The sequence below is a fragment of the Pelecanus crispus genome, chromosome 1 (assembly GCF_030463565.1).
Source record: "Pelecanus crispus isolate bPelCri1 chromosome 1, bPelCri1.pri, whole genome shotgun sequence".
Lineage (NCBI taxonomy): Eukaryota > Metazoa > Chordata > Aves > Pelecaniformes > Pelecanidae > Pelecanus > Pelecanus crispus.
The window spans coordinates 55,086,161-55,101,065 of NC_134643.1; the positions used below are offsets into that span (position 1 = coordinate 55,086,161).

General features: G+C 35.4%; 1 protein-coding gene across 2 annotated transcripts in view; it reads right to left on the reverse strand.

Moving 5' to 3' along the window:
* The window catches only part of NUP205 (nucleoporin 205), a 53,087-nt gene that overhangs the window by 10,924 nt on the left and 27,258 nt on the right, over nt 1–14,905 (reverse strand). For both annotated transcript variants that reach the window (XM_075716826.1, XM_075716819.1), the window contains exons 19-31: nt 14,331–14,451; nt 13,743–13,824; nt 13,140–13,304; nt 10,750–10,874; nt 9,696–9,810; nt 8,513–8,662; nt 7,380–7,454; nt 6,503–6,660; nt 5,454–5,534; nt 4,411–4,602; nt 2,490–2,760; nt 1,957–2,055; nt 639–787 (exon numbers count right to left, since the gene is read on the reverse strand). In XM_075716826.1, the coding sequence (XP_075572941.1) occupies nt 639–787; nt 1,957–2,055; nt 2,490–2,760; nt 4,411–4,602; nt 5,454–5,534; nt 6,503–6,660; nt 7,380–7,454; nt 8,513–8,662; nt 9,696–9,810; nt 10,750–10,874; nt 13,140–13,304; nt 13,743–13,824; nt 14,331–14,451 (1,783 nt within the window). The remainder of the gene's footprint in view (nt 1–638; nt 788–1,956; nt 2,056–2,489; nt 2,761–4,410; nt 4,603–5,453; nt 5,535–6,502; nt 6,661–7,379; nt 7,455–8,512; nt 8,663–9,695; nt 9,811–10,749; nt 10,875–13,139; nt 13,305–13,742; nt 13,825–14,330; nt 14,452–14,905) is intronic.

Consider the following 14,905-nt stretch of genomic DNA (forward strand, 5'->3'; position numbering starts at 1 on the left):
GCAGTTCCTTCTAACAGCTTCTTAAAAGCAGAATGCATTTCTGCACTACAATCGCAATCCTTTATGTGGAAAATATTTTAAGATTTCTTGATGTTTTAGTATAGCATGAGCCAATTACCTTTTCTGTATTATTCTTTAACAGCATATTACAGGTATTGTTGAACAGCAACTATGCCAAAATATTTTAATGAAATACTGCTACAAGCACTATTGCTATTTAAAACTAGTTTGCATTCTGACTAGATTCCTGTCCACTGAAGTTAATATCAGAAACTATTTCTTCCTGAAGTCACCAAACCTTCCCAAACTGGGAAAAGAAACTGGTAAGTCCAGGATTTAAAAATAATAATAAATAAACGCCACAGCAGTTCGTACCTACAATCTTTTGCAGCAGTGCTTGCTACCCTTATTTTTAAACAACAGGACACATAACTTTTTTTGAGAAAAAAATTAGTATGTATGTATGGCCCTACTTTCAACAGCTTGAAGGATGAGTGGGAGGACAGAAACATGAAAGAGATTAAGTATCTACAAAAAACGTTCTAGTTCTACCTCATGAAATTTCCCTTTTCTGCACAGTAGTAAAATGTTCTTTAAAACAAACCGAACAGTGATTGCAAAGGAATAGATTTATTTACCCGGCCTATCTCATGACCATCACAAGCATCACGACAGACCACCTCCATGAGAGCTGCCCCATAACTCTCAATTATTGCCATGTTTTCACGTTGCAATTTACTAAACACATCTTCAGGAGCTGTCAGACGTTCCCACATTGTTTTTTTAGCTGTAAAAAGCAAGGAAAACAAAAAATGAAAAATGCAAAGATGGGCAGCTTAGCATTAGCTTAGCTACATCCTTCAGGGCATTCTCTATCTTGCAATAGAGGTGCCCCAAACAACATATGGGGTTTTTGACTGAAGTGCAAATGTTTTCCTACAAAGCCATTCTTTCCTGAATATCATACACAGGCCAACTGGCAAAAAAATTATGTGTGCCTGTATACATACACCACCCTTGCAAATACATATTCTACATTACATGTATTGAATCTTAGAATAATTTTAAGCAGACTATTAGGCCTCAGAACTTTCATGGGGACCAAACCAGTCTGTTTTGAAGGGAAATAAACAAGGTGACTTAAATGGGAATGGGCTGAATCCAAAGCCAGCAATAAACTACAAAGGGGTCATAACAAAATCAACGGTATTTTTACTACTATAGCTCAAAATGCTGATCAAGTAATAGCAGTAAGAGCCTGCATGCACAGCTACTAGCCCAAAGTTTGTTTTTCAATCCCTGTCCAAGCTCTGAGATGAAATAATGATTAGAAACACTGACAAATCAAGTATTTAAGCCACTAACAGACAGAGTGTGATATTCACCATAGGCTCTTGTGGTTAAGCAGCAACTCTGGGTGGCTTATTTTTGCTTATTTTTTGGGGGGTAGGGGTGATCCTTTTTTGTTTCTTTTCTCCCTAGGGGTCCTCAGCTAAAGGAACAGAAATAATATTAAACAATCTTTGGGTTTGGGTTGTTTTTTTTTTTTAAATAGGATCACTGTGGTATGAGTGTACATACAGACGTGCAGGCAATACATTTCTACAGCTGTAATTGTTCTCAAGTAGGTCTAAGTAACTTCCAGTCCTTTGACAATTTTGTAGCTATGATGCATAGCTTTAAATGGACACAAATGAAGTATCTTATTTAGTGCTGGATACATCCTCATCCAGAACAATAAATTTTGAATGCATATGTAGCTATACAGGTCAGAATAGAGGAAGATTTGCATCATGTAGTATAAGCAACTACTTTCAGAGGCTCTTGGAGTAAGATGGTTTCTATCTACACAGTCTATTTCCAGCAGACAACTCAGCATGCAGAAACTGTACCATTCAGGGTTAAATAACATTTTTTTTTTTTTTTTCTCTTTTCCATAATACAGTTGGACCATACCTGCTTCTAAAGTGTCTGGTTCATCTGGTCTCTGGGCAATCTGCAAATAATAAAGGAGTGATCCATAAAGGTGAGTTCTCACTCTCTGGAAGCCACCACCTGTTCACAAGAAACATTCATAATTAAAACCAAATAGATGTAAATTCTGTAACACCATCTTCTACTGGCACTTAAGTTAATTTTCCTATGGCAATGCTGGCAGAAATAAATAAAACAAACAGATTTCATAAGTCAGAATTCTACTGTTCACATAAAAGTGTATTTGTGAGTAAATTCAGCAAGTTTTTCCTGCTCCAAAAAAGTGGCAATATTTACACCTCTCTTCTGCTTGTTGTCCAGACTAAAAAAATAATACACCTTTATTAATTTTTTTTCTTGTTAGTAACATCACTTTTAGATCTATATTAATCATGTAAGATCCACCTAATTGACTATGATAAAAATCCTCACTGCAGTAACAGGAAGCAGCTCGGTCCATATTTCTACTCTTGGCAGTTGGAATTCCCACACATGCACTGCAAAGATCAACACACCTGTTTTCAAAATGAAATCCAGCAGCTTTTTTAAGATGATGTGGAGGGAGGAGTCACCAATGGAAGCAAAACCCATGGATATGCTCTCAGAGTTAGCTGATGAGGTAAAAGAACCATCCAACATCAAGACATATTGGGACGGTCCTGCTGTAGGGAGTGCAAGTGGCTGTTTCTGCTCGGTTTTCACGGACTGGCTCAGGTGGGCAGTCAAGGTGAACACAGCCCCTGCCACCACCGGCATCAATTCCTGAGCTGCATCTTCATCTAGGATCTTAATACAGAAGAAGAAGAAAAAGAAAAAAAAGAAAAAAAAATTAAGTAGAAAAGTGTCTGATTTCATGAGCTATTAAAGCAATTAATTCAGCCTCTCGGCTATTTCATTTATGTATGCATAAGGATTTCATTAACACGGCGCTATTTAAAACTAAATCAGCAGTGTCAGAAACTTGTTCAGAAAGATGAGTTGAACACATTTTAATTGAGAAGACCATTAGCTTTGGTTTTTTTATTTACACAAATCACAGGCAGGATGATAATTAAATCTGCATGGGGAAAAGGGAAGGAACGTGCTGACATATGAGTGGCTTTATTAGTAAAATATCTAAACCTAAGCTAGGGAAAGAACAACTGACACCCTCTTGGCTTTACAGCTATTTAAAAAAACTGTTTCCATTAAAAATGTGAAGATACAATTTAGAAAACTCAAAGGGGTGAGCATCAAGAAGTGAGCATCAAAGGAGCATGTAAGACAATGTGGAGAAACACTAACGAGAAGTTAACATTTACTATTTTAGTTCACTTCATCATTTAAAACATAAACCTGGTATCTTTATCACTGACTCAAGGAGCTTTTCTTTTAAGCAATATAGTTGTTCAATACAAGAGATCAATTATTTTCAAAAGAAAATAAAAGTAATTGTTTTCTCAGATTAACAAAATCTTCACTAACAATGAAGTATTACAGAAAATTAGTCAGAAATTTCTGCTCTGTAAAGATTTTAGGAAAGAAATCCTTAGCAAAGGCCTCAAGCAAAGGCCTCCCTCATTTCCTGTTTTTTTAAATTTTGTTCATATATAAAACAAAACCAGCTCTCCACTAAAAAATATGGTTTAGGTAACTCCTACAGAAAATACAGTGGAAACAACAACAAAAATCCAAAAGATTACCTTTTGCTTGAAAAAAAATAACATTTTCATAAGTATTTCTCAAAACACAACTTGTCTAATCAGGAGAACTACAAACAGCTAACTCTCACAATAAACAAAAAAGAAGTCCCAGCAGCCTAAACAATACAAGGATCCTTCATTAAATTTTGCCTTTGAGAATGGCTGGGTCAGTAGTAACTGCCTAGTGTGTCTCAAAAATTACTACTATAATTCAGCCATAAACCACCTAGACTTTAAATATTTTAAGACAAAGCAAACTCTCACATTTCCAAAAGCCTTTCTAATTGTAAAATCTTTACTACTTCTACTCTGAAGCTTCATTCTACTCTTTCATTTTTCAAAAGAAGCAGCAGTAGGATTTGCAGTGTCATCTGAACGCAGTAAATCAGCAACTGCAGTACCGTTTGCCTTCATCCCTTCCATGAGTTGTTCTATGTTCCTCATCAAAATGGGCTGTTTCCTTTTCACACACCCTTTCCAGACTACTATCACACTGGATTATACTGAAATGTCTTTGAAATTTGTCAATATATAGTTCATAGTTCAACACTACCTATGCAAGAACACAGAGTATCCCCTCTGTCCACAGTGCATTCAACTGCAGCATAGTAGCTATCAGAAAATAAGAATAATACTGAAGGCAGACACATTTTTTTTGGATCAAGAATGCTACTTGAAGAGTAGTTTCTCTTTCACGTAAAAAGATATAAGCAACAAAGTTCAAGGTGAGGGTTGATTTCCAGTATAGCATTACCTTGTCATGCACATCCTGCAATAGATCACGGATAATCAGCTGTCTGTCCTCAGCCTGTATGAGATCCTGGGGGCAGGCAGTGAGTATAATTTCCACGAGTTGTCTCCATGACTCTAAAGCATGCCTCTTAGCATGGAGGCACTGCAGCAGCTTGTTCCGCTCCACTACATACTGCAGGATAGTGTTGATCTCCTGAATACCCGCAACAAAGAAATTGAGTTATAATATGCTAAAAGAAGTTAATGGCAAAGACAAATTTCAAGATGACAATTTTATCTACTAGTAATAGTCTGGGGAAAAAAAAAAGGTAAGTCTTCAGCTTATCAGGAACAAGCTGCTATTAATCATTTTAACAAGACAGGCCAATCCATTTCTGAGCTGCTTTTCACAAGACCTTTCCATCATGAATGTCTCAAGCTCACAGTAAAGAAAAAAAAAAATTTAACCAGGGAAATTCTTTTCTAACATACACTTTAAAATCAAAACAAAAACAACTATGAAAAATCTATTTGTGCATTTTCTTCCCATTTTAGTCTGAGTCATTTCTCCTTCATCCTTCAACTTCCTAATCCACTTAGCCAATTTCAACTAAATTTAAATGGTGGCAGGAACCTCAGAAAGTAATTAAGCTCCAAGTTCACTGAAACTATAGCTGTGTAGAAGAGAGGAGAAATAAATTGGCATCCCCTGTGAGAAAAAGGCAAGATGAATTTGGCTGCTACACACTGTACTTGTCAACAGCCAATCTTGACATCAGTATGTACTGCTTTCTGTACAGTGGGGTGGGAGCTGCAATTGTTATTAGTAATGGGGAGGGAAAAGGTTCAAGGAAAAAGAAAACAGACTCCAGGTCTGCTGTTTAGACAAGAGTACGTTAAGAAGTAGTTTATCTTACCAAATTTTAATGTCTTTTTTTTTGCTTTTCTTCAGGAATTACTAACTCAAAGTTAGGACTCAAATCCACAACCTTTCACAGTAAAGCTTATTGCTTGACAGACTATGAAATCCAACAACAAACAGTAGTTTACTTTTTCTATACTTACCTCCATAAGTAAAGGTCTCTGGCCTATTGCTGCCATTCCTTGAAGGGCATTGACTTCTGCAACCAGAACTCTGTGAAGGTACTGAAATTAAAAAGTTGAAAAAGAAACTTTAATGATAAGGAAGATGTATTTGTCCGTCCTAAAAGTATTTAAGACATGGCTACATAATGACAGATGTAACTGAAGGACCGAGATTCAAATAAATTTTACTCATTTTTCAGGTTTCTCCCACACTTCATTCTCTAACTGCAGTACTTTTCGCTGTCTAGTCTCTTTCCCTGATCACTGCGCTTCTTATTTTTGCACTCATTCATTTCCTTCTGGTCCTAAGTTGTTCTGTCCTTTCATGAGCTTTTCTAACACATCACACTCCCTTTCCTCTTCGACCTCTGCTATAGTCCTCTTGCACAGAAGGAAGGGTTTGTTTCCTCTCAAGTCTAAAATACATTTTACAATATAGAATACCTGGTTCCTTATATGGAATAACTGCATTCCTACCACCATCAAGATCACTTCTATGTTACATTCTGCTCCTGCTCTGTCCCTTGTCTCTCAGATCACAAATTTTTCAGGACTATTTATCATACACTTGCCATGTACTCATCACAATGTGATGCTATCTTAACTAAAGCCTCTAAGAACTACTGCAGTACACAACTATGTTGTATACGTAATTGTGTACGCATATGTAGTACTACATAGTTGTGTATTGGAGACCAATGAAATACATAAGGTAGATGTCATATCTGCAATATCACTTGGGTGTTCCAAGATGGGAAAAATGTTAAGATAGAAAATATTTCCTGAAAGTGTCTTAAACTGATGCATCTGTCTACTGCAAATGAGAAATCAGTGTGTGCAATGCAGAAGAAGAAATAAACTAATCCAAATAGTTTGCATAAATTATGCATGGATCTGAAACAGCTATACTTTCCATGTGAAAGCAAGTTTCAAAGTATTATTAATACACTGATATTATTATTATTATTAATATTATTATTATTATTTAAAACAGCACATGCATCTTCAGAACATAGACCACTGCGCACCTTGACATTGCAGACCACTTGTCCACGTGCATTCTTGTGCTCACAATTAGCAATGACTTGCTCAATCTGAACCCGGTCAAAAAAATCCAGTTGTAAAGGCTCTGGAATGTCCTGACTGAAGTCAATTGAATCCAGGATACTTAAGATCTTCCTGCGTACTGGAAATGTAAATCAATTCAAACTGTATTCAGAAATATCAGGGGAAAACAAAAAAAATTGACAATAGGAGCCTAACTTACCTTTGTAAATCCAAATCTTAATGTGTAAAGTTTCAAAAGAAAACATTAAGTCTTAAAAAAGTGCTATCAATCTATATAAGGGGCTTAAAAACATTTTATAGAGCCTTAAATTCTTAATTTGTGTTATACTGTATTGTTCTCCTGTTATGTATGCATGTAATCCAGTATTTACAAATACAAGATTCTAATTTTTTCTCCTAAATAAAAGCAGGCTGGTTTTCAATGAGAACCACGCAGTCTTTTGTTGAGACTTAGAAACATTGTAAGGAATCTGAAGTTACTTACTTGGGTTTTATATTCTTTGCCATGAAAATACAAATAAGTTCAGCCTTAGCAACAGTCTGTTTTTACTATTGGCAGTAATGCCACCGTCCCATTCTGCCCTTCCATAGATATTTAAACACAGACTCCTCTAACTTCATTTCCAGTCCAGTATTTTCCACTCACTCCAAGCATCTACGTCAAGGTTCTAAAATTCATTTCCCCCCCCCCCCACTAAATAAAATTGTTCCATGTACTGCTGCTATTTAGAAAGTCTATTATTTTCTTTTTCAAAGTGTCCTTTCTTGAGGTGGCCCTCCCCCCATTCAGGATCAGAAAAACTTTACTGAGAAACAATCAGCAGCCATAATGCTTACCTTTGGAAGCAGTGTCAAAGTGGAGAAACCCACTGACTGATCGACTTTCATCTTCCATCCCTCCTTCACCATCAGCTGAAGGTAATGAAACACAGTAAATACATTTTTTAAAAAAATTTTGAAAAATACCACCTACTTTATTAATACTGAAAGAGAAAGAAAGAGAGAGCACACACTGACAAACCTTTCATGTTTCATGTCTTCCAATACAAATACAGCCTTGACTGTTAATAAAATGAAAACAACACTTATCTCACAGAAGCTAGCCAATTATCAAATACAGGCTAGACAGTACTAGAAATGCCTGAAAAGACACCCCACCCTTCAGTATGAATAATGCAGTTGGCTGAACACTGTAAAATGAGTAGGGTATCTGGGCACAGTTTCCTGTACTCGGATCTCCACAAGGATGAAGAGACAGTGTTCAGACCTATAAAAGTGAGGGAAAACACCATACTGCTGCAGCCCATTATGATATTTTCCAGTTATTCTGTTTATTTTCTTCTTGTAAAGAGTTTTGTTGCCACCTATTTCTATTTCCCTTGATTCACTTCTACTCTGTCCTGAAACTCTGAAATCTTGCCTTTTTATTTAACATTGCATTTTATGTCACATTGGGATGAAATACCATGTTTGTGACATTATAATGTCAAAAGCCAAATTGACCTGTAGCTACTATCTTCTGTGAGAAGGGTTGAAAGTGTGTGACAGACAGGCAGAAGTTAAGACTAAGAAAACTTTGTCTAAAACTGTTTATCAAGGAAGACCCTCCACCTTCTCTACACAGTAACAACTCTGGACAGCATCCCAAAAAAAATTATTTTATAATTTTAATTCTTTTTTTAATATTCCCCTCTCCTACCCCATAAACTATGTTTATTTTTTATATCAGTGTATATACTGAGATATTTCAAAAATGAAACACAGACAAAGCAGCAATGAACAAAAAGATGCCCTGATTGTTTCACTTCAGAGTCTACAACCATCACCTTTCTTCCTATCTCTCCAGTGGCAATTCCAGACACGGTATCACAAATGAACTCTCACAAGCTTATAGAGAAAAGAATTCAAATAAAGTCTCTCATACTTCCATTTATTCAAACTTATTTGCCCTCACAATAAATTCCTCTTACCCAAGTATGGTTTCACAGGCATGTCATCAAGCAGCAGATGCAGCAGTCTCTGTGTGTGGGAGCGCTGGCGGTTCAGCGATGTCACTCGCATTTCTATAGCTGCAGTCTTCATCAACCAAGACATTTGGTTCAGTGTTGAAATCTCATGTTCTGTGTAGAGATAAGGGAACAATTATAAAATTGAATGTAAATAATATTACTTACTCCAAGGAAAGCATTTTTCATTTGAGAAAGCTTTTAGAGAATGTCACTACTTATCATCTGCTCACCATTTGTTTACAAAAGGACTGAGAGATCTGACACAAGCCGTTAAATGAACACGTGGTTATCATGAAAACAAATCATACACATACATGCAATTAAGAGTATACACATACAGAAAAAATCTGGATATAACCTGTACTAACAGTCATTGTGGAGAATGCAGTGCCTCATGAGCAAATAGGGTCAAGTTATAATTTCAGTGAAAATAATCAGATATTTACACCAAATGAACTATAACTTTGATTAAAGTTGATAAGGCTTGAACGTGGGTGTCCAAGAATCTTCATATTCTATATTAATCTAATTCAGATTCTTAAGTTATATAAGAATTATCTAAAAGTACTTTACCCATGCTGGATACATGTATTTGAATGCTAAGTTTACTACCATTTATCAAAGGACTAGTGGGCAAGCATCTGATAAAGTGAGTAAGTACATTTATTCAGTTTAAGACACCTGAGAAATGTTGGTCTGAAACATTAAAAAAAATCTATTAACTTAAAAATTAGTTGCATCACCAAATAAAAGTTCTTTATTCAAAGGAAGGGAAGATATGGGTGGTTACAGCCACCAGCCTTCTATTCCCTCAGTTCATTGTAGCATTCTTGCTTTTCAGAAATGTAATTTTTTTTCTGTAGCATAATCTAACAAAACTACAATGATAATTGAAATATAGATTAGGATTTGATTCTGGAGACTTGATGCATTCCAAAACTAACATTCTTTTACAAAAGTTGAGCGCTAATAATCTGAACTTCCTAAATAGGCAGAGTTCAATCTTTGCAGAATTAAAAGGTTAGCAGAGGCAGTAATTAATTCAGTTTAATAATGCTACCTATGTTTCTTCTATGATTCCTAGGTAGTCAAAAGATGCATTGAATTTTAAGCATGCACAATCTTATCTTAGCATAAAAATTACCTTTGATAGAAAATGGCAAATACTGCAGCTGAGTGAATAAGAAATCCTGACTGGTCCTCAGATATCTCATAGTTGGACCTGATGTGTCAGAGCATGCACACAACTGATAGATCACCTGACAAATCAAAAACAGTAGATACCCATTTATGGAACTTATTTTAAAAACAAACTAACTACCAAATCAAAAGATGCGTAACACAGTTTTACTGCTCAAACAATCTATTACTTGTATTTACAGTAAGTTTTCCATCTGCTTACTCCAAAGCTGACCATATTATTTATAACAAATGTTGAATTACGACACTAAAGGACTACCAGCATATGGATGATTCCAACAGCTATTTTCCCACAACATGACATTATATAAGTCTTTCAGTTTGTTCAGCTCACTTAAACATGAGTGTCTTTTTCAGTCTCCAGGTTCACCAAGACAGGAAATGTAATTTTTTTTTTCTCCTCTCCTTCTACAGTATGGCCTCTTTCACTTTTAATAATGTTTAAAATGCCTTCTAGATTCCACAGATTTTCAACATGATACAGGTGTGTAATCATATGATTATATGACTTAAGGCCAAACATCAGGTACCTTGCACATACGTCTAATTCAACTGTCTTCCCCATCTCACCCCCTCAGATGTACATACAAACCTGTCACTGCTACAGAAGGAAGAGAATTTCATTGGCTTATTTGGGATTATTTGTTATCTTACTTGCTGGCAAACTGCAGTTCCAAAATTAAAAAAAAAAATTGGCATATGGTCACAACAGATTCAAAGGCTCACCAAAAACATTTAGAACATTAGTTTTATAAGTATATTCCAATTCCAAGTTCTGACATGAGTGCAGAACTTTATTTTCTGCTAGAAGGTAATACTTTTTCACACAGAAAAAGGTAGAATAGAAAGAGTTCAATGTATATAAAAACCTGACAGATGCATTTTAAAAATGAAACTATTATCAAAATCATCAACCATCTGTGTTCACCAAACAAGAAACAGCTAATTTTATTTAGAGCCTACTTTCAGTATATGCCAACAGAAAATATGCTGAATACCTGGTAACAGAGTTCTGCAAGATGAGGAGATTCATGAACTGCTGTAGGCCCATTCCTTGTTTCGGTACCCTTCTCCAGTATGTTCAAGATAGCATGAAGGCAAGTCCGTGGGCAGCCCAAGACACCTTAAAATACAAAAATAATTTCTTAACATTCTTGATCTTACTTGCCTCCATAGCAAATATAGGTTAGTACACAGAATTACAGAAACTAAATTGTTCAGATACGTTGTGCTGCACTATACTGCTCCACAGAACTCCAGCAAAAATATCTGGCAAAGTTTTTTCTCTGTTAATTAAAATAAAAGAAGGAACTGTGTTTCAGCAAAAATCTAATAAAAACATTTATAGTTAGCTTGTAGGCTTTTGAGATGCTGGTGAAAGAGGATAAATTATGCAATCAAAACTTATTAAGAACTTTCTCTTCAGTTCTATTAAAAAAAAAAAAATCATTTGACAATTTCGAAGAATAGCTTTAAATTCCTGTCTTTATTTTACAATTACAGCCAGTTTATGACTAATGTTCCCAAAGGCACTTGACACTGCAACCAAGGGGAATAGGGAGGAGATTTTAATACTGAAGTCAAAATCCTGTCTTTTTGCGTTCTCCCTTTAGCCAATTAATTCTTTAATCAACCCAGAAAGATGTCCTGAAGCAGTAAAGGCATCAATAACTGCAGTCCTTACAGGGGAAATAATCTTCTCTGTTTGGACACATATAATTTATGCTTTAGTAGAAATTATTATCTCAAGGCAAATGGCTTATGGTCATTATTTCTTTACATTATTAATGGGAAGATCCAAATTGGTCTGCAAGGCTCTCTCATGGCTTTGAGACAAAGTCCCCTATGACTGACCTAATGTATGATACCCTGTAAAATTGTGTGGGTGCAGATCAGTTACCTGTATTGTGTAACTATGGAATTTCAAAATATCCAAAACATGGTCTGCAACTGTAAGCAACTTTGCAGACAAAAAAAAAATAGGTTGGGATCTTTTTTTCATCTACCTGATCTATCAAATAACTTTAAAACATCTTTTTTTCCAAATAAAATTCAGGACCTATCTACCCTTCATTTAGAACTATGAAGGTCTAAAAACTGCTGGGCCACAGTGTCAAATAAAAACCTAAAGATAATGAGAAATAGTCTTCTCTAAATAACTAAAATCAAATGTTTGTTCAAACATGTTCATATAAAACATCCTTTAAAACAGTTGAGAAAGAATCTCATACTTCAGATTGGAAGGGACTCCAGGACGTCTCAACGCCAAACTACTGCTCAGTTATGATATCAGACCAGATTGTTCATGGCTTTATACAGTTGGGTCTTGAAAACTTCCAAGCATGAAAACTGCATGACCTCTCTGGCCAACCCACTCCACAGCTTCACCGTCTTCATGGTGAAAAAGTTTCTTCTATACCCAGTTGGAGCCTCTCTTGTTTCAATTTATGCCCACTGTCTCTCATCTTCCTGTCACACACCTCTGAAGAGCCTGGCTTTATCCTCTCATTAACCTCTTTGTAGGCATTCGAAGACTGCTATTAGGTCCTCCCCAAAGCCATCTTTTCTCCAGGCTGAAGAAATCCCATTCCCTCAGCTTCTCCTCATAGGCTGAGTGCTCCAGCCCCCTGACCATCTCTGCTGAACCTGCTCAAGTTTATCAATGTCTGTCTTGTACTGAATACAGGTTAGAAGCTGAGGAGGCAAACAAGACACATACTAACACACTATTTTTCTCACCAATTCAAGAAACATTAGAAATGTCAATCCTGTTGCTTTAAAGTTCTTATTCTGTCATATATATTCATACATATTAATATATAAATATATATTACAAATATATAAATATATTAATATACCTAGCAGTAGAATGAAAACTGACATATTCTAAAAGGCTTTCTTCTACAACATTAAACAACAAAACTGTTTTTCTTCCCTATAATTAATTTTAAAGTTTGAGGAGGGACAAGATAGTAGTCAAGTAGTATAACTAGTTCAAAGTGACAATCTGCTTTGTAGATTCCCACGTTGTCATGTGTAGGTACTTCTTGGATCATCAAATCAATTTCTTTGTACTGTGGACACAACTACACTGCATAAAATAGTAAATAAATGTTTCACTTCTAAATTATCGTTTTCCTCCACAACTCTAATTTCAAGTCCGTTCCAAAATCCAACTTAAACAAAGGATCAAATCCTGACACTGTTTAAATGCTGCATTTGGGTATCAACACATCTTTTAATTCAGCTTTTGAGTATTAGAACAAGGTCTGTTGTCTTATTCTTGACATTAAGAGGAAAAGATTCTCCCCATGAATTTTCCAATAAATATTCTCAGTGTTGGTAACAAGAACTGATTAAATGCCAGATCAACTTCTCCTCTTCATACCTGGATCTTGCAGATTTGTAGTGCTGACAGGTTTCTTTAGTTCATATCCCAAGAGATACAGAGCAAGGCTGGGAGGACTACACTCAAGAGAGGTGATAAGGAGATTCAGAATATGGATCCTTGTTTCATGATGGATTTGTGCCCGCTTCTTTTCAGGCTCCAGCTCTTGATTAAAAAAACAAAACAAAACAAAACAAAACAAAAGATGAGGTGAATAATGAAGTGAAGAAATCCATTTAACTGAATAATCCTCAGAGCCTTCAAGTTAAATTCAAAAAAGCTAAGACATCAACTTATATTAGTACAGAGGGATACAAGACCAAAATTTCAAATTACTAGTAATACAGCTCTAAATAATACATCCAGAGCAATGTTAAATACTTGTCTTCTGAAAACAGACTCCATTTGTAGTTCACTCATGATACTGTGGACATATCTTAAGAAGGCATTAGTGTTTTTCATTCTGTTAAAGGTCCAGTTCTACAGAAAACAACACAAGAAAAGGGTTTTCTGACTTAAAAGCACTTTCTTCACCTCTTTCTTTAATTTCATTCTATTCAAAAGATGACAGTGTAAGCCATTTTTAAGAAGCCTTTTACATACCCTCCTCTGGATTAATTAATTCTTCTGCATCTTCATTGTCCAAACATTCCACAAACCCAGCCATCAGCTTCTGGCTAATACTCTGTATTCAACAACGGAAGGATGGAAATGAAGAGGATTTTAAGAGTATTAAAAACAATGCCTTTCATAATTCCCTCCATTTAAGCTGACAGAAGTTCTAGACAAAAATTTTATAACCTAGTTAATAAGCAGGAATTAAGAGTCATAGCTGTTCTAAGCATAGGTTAGCAATTAACCACTGAACAGAAGAAAAAAAATCTACTGTTGTTACATATACTAAATTATCCTCACAGGTTGAAGACTATAAAGTCAAGAAAAAGTCTCAGTATCTTGAAGAATATTGTCCTTTTCCTTCTTGCAAAGATTCATGATTTTGTTTTTTTCAATTAATGAAGTAGTTGCTTTTCACAATGCCACAGCAAAAGACTTTTTAGAGGTAGGTAGATATAAGACAAAATATAGTTTTAATGTACTTGACCTAGAAACCTACACTTTAAAGTAACATTATAGAGCACCAGTATTTCTCCACCAGTTTCTCTTTCCAGATCCAAAGAAACTGGCACTTACCTGATCATGTGTGAAATCACCAACTAGCTTTATCTGGATGTTGGAATTACAAGAAATACAGCACAAAATCTTAGCACTTTCAAAAGCCAGTTCAGGATTGCTGTTTCCATGACAAAGATACCTTCAAAAATACAAGATTATTGTAATGAAATTGTTGAAAATTTTACTATTTCAAGATGGTAATGCACAGATGAGAAATTAAACAACTTTTAGAACTAAAACATTTACAAATCAAACTACATGAGAAAATGTTAAAGCTACAAATAAAATTTCACTCTACATGAAGCACTTAACACCCATCCATCAAAAGGAGGGTAGTAGGCCGAGTAGGGATAATTATCTCTCCTGGCATTTTTATCATTCTTTTTATCCAGAATCTACCTCAGACACTGCAGGATAAGTTAAAACAACTGGTCACAGGCTCACACAAGAAATGTGGACAAAATACCTTCAGATCACACAGAAATGAGCATCACTGAAGACCAAAACTAGCTAAAATCAACTACTGCATGTACCCAAAATAGGCGAGATAAAAAAAATTTAAAAGCATCTTAAAAGGCACACTTTTTTTAAAC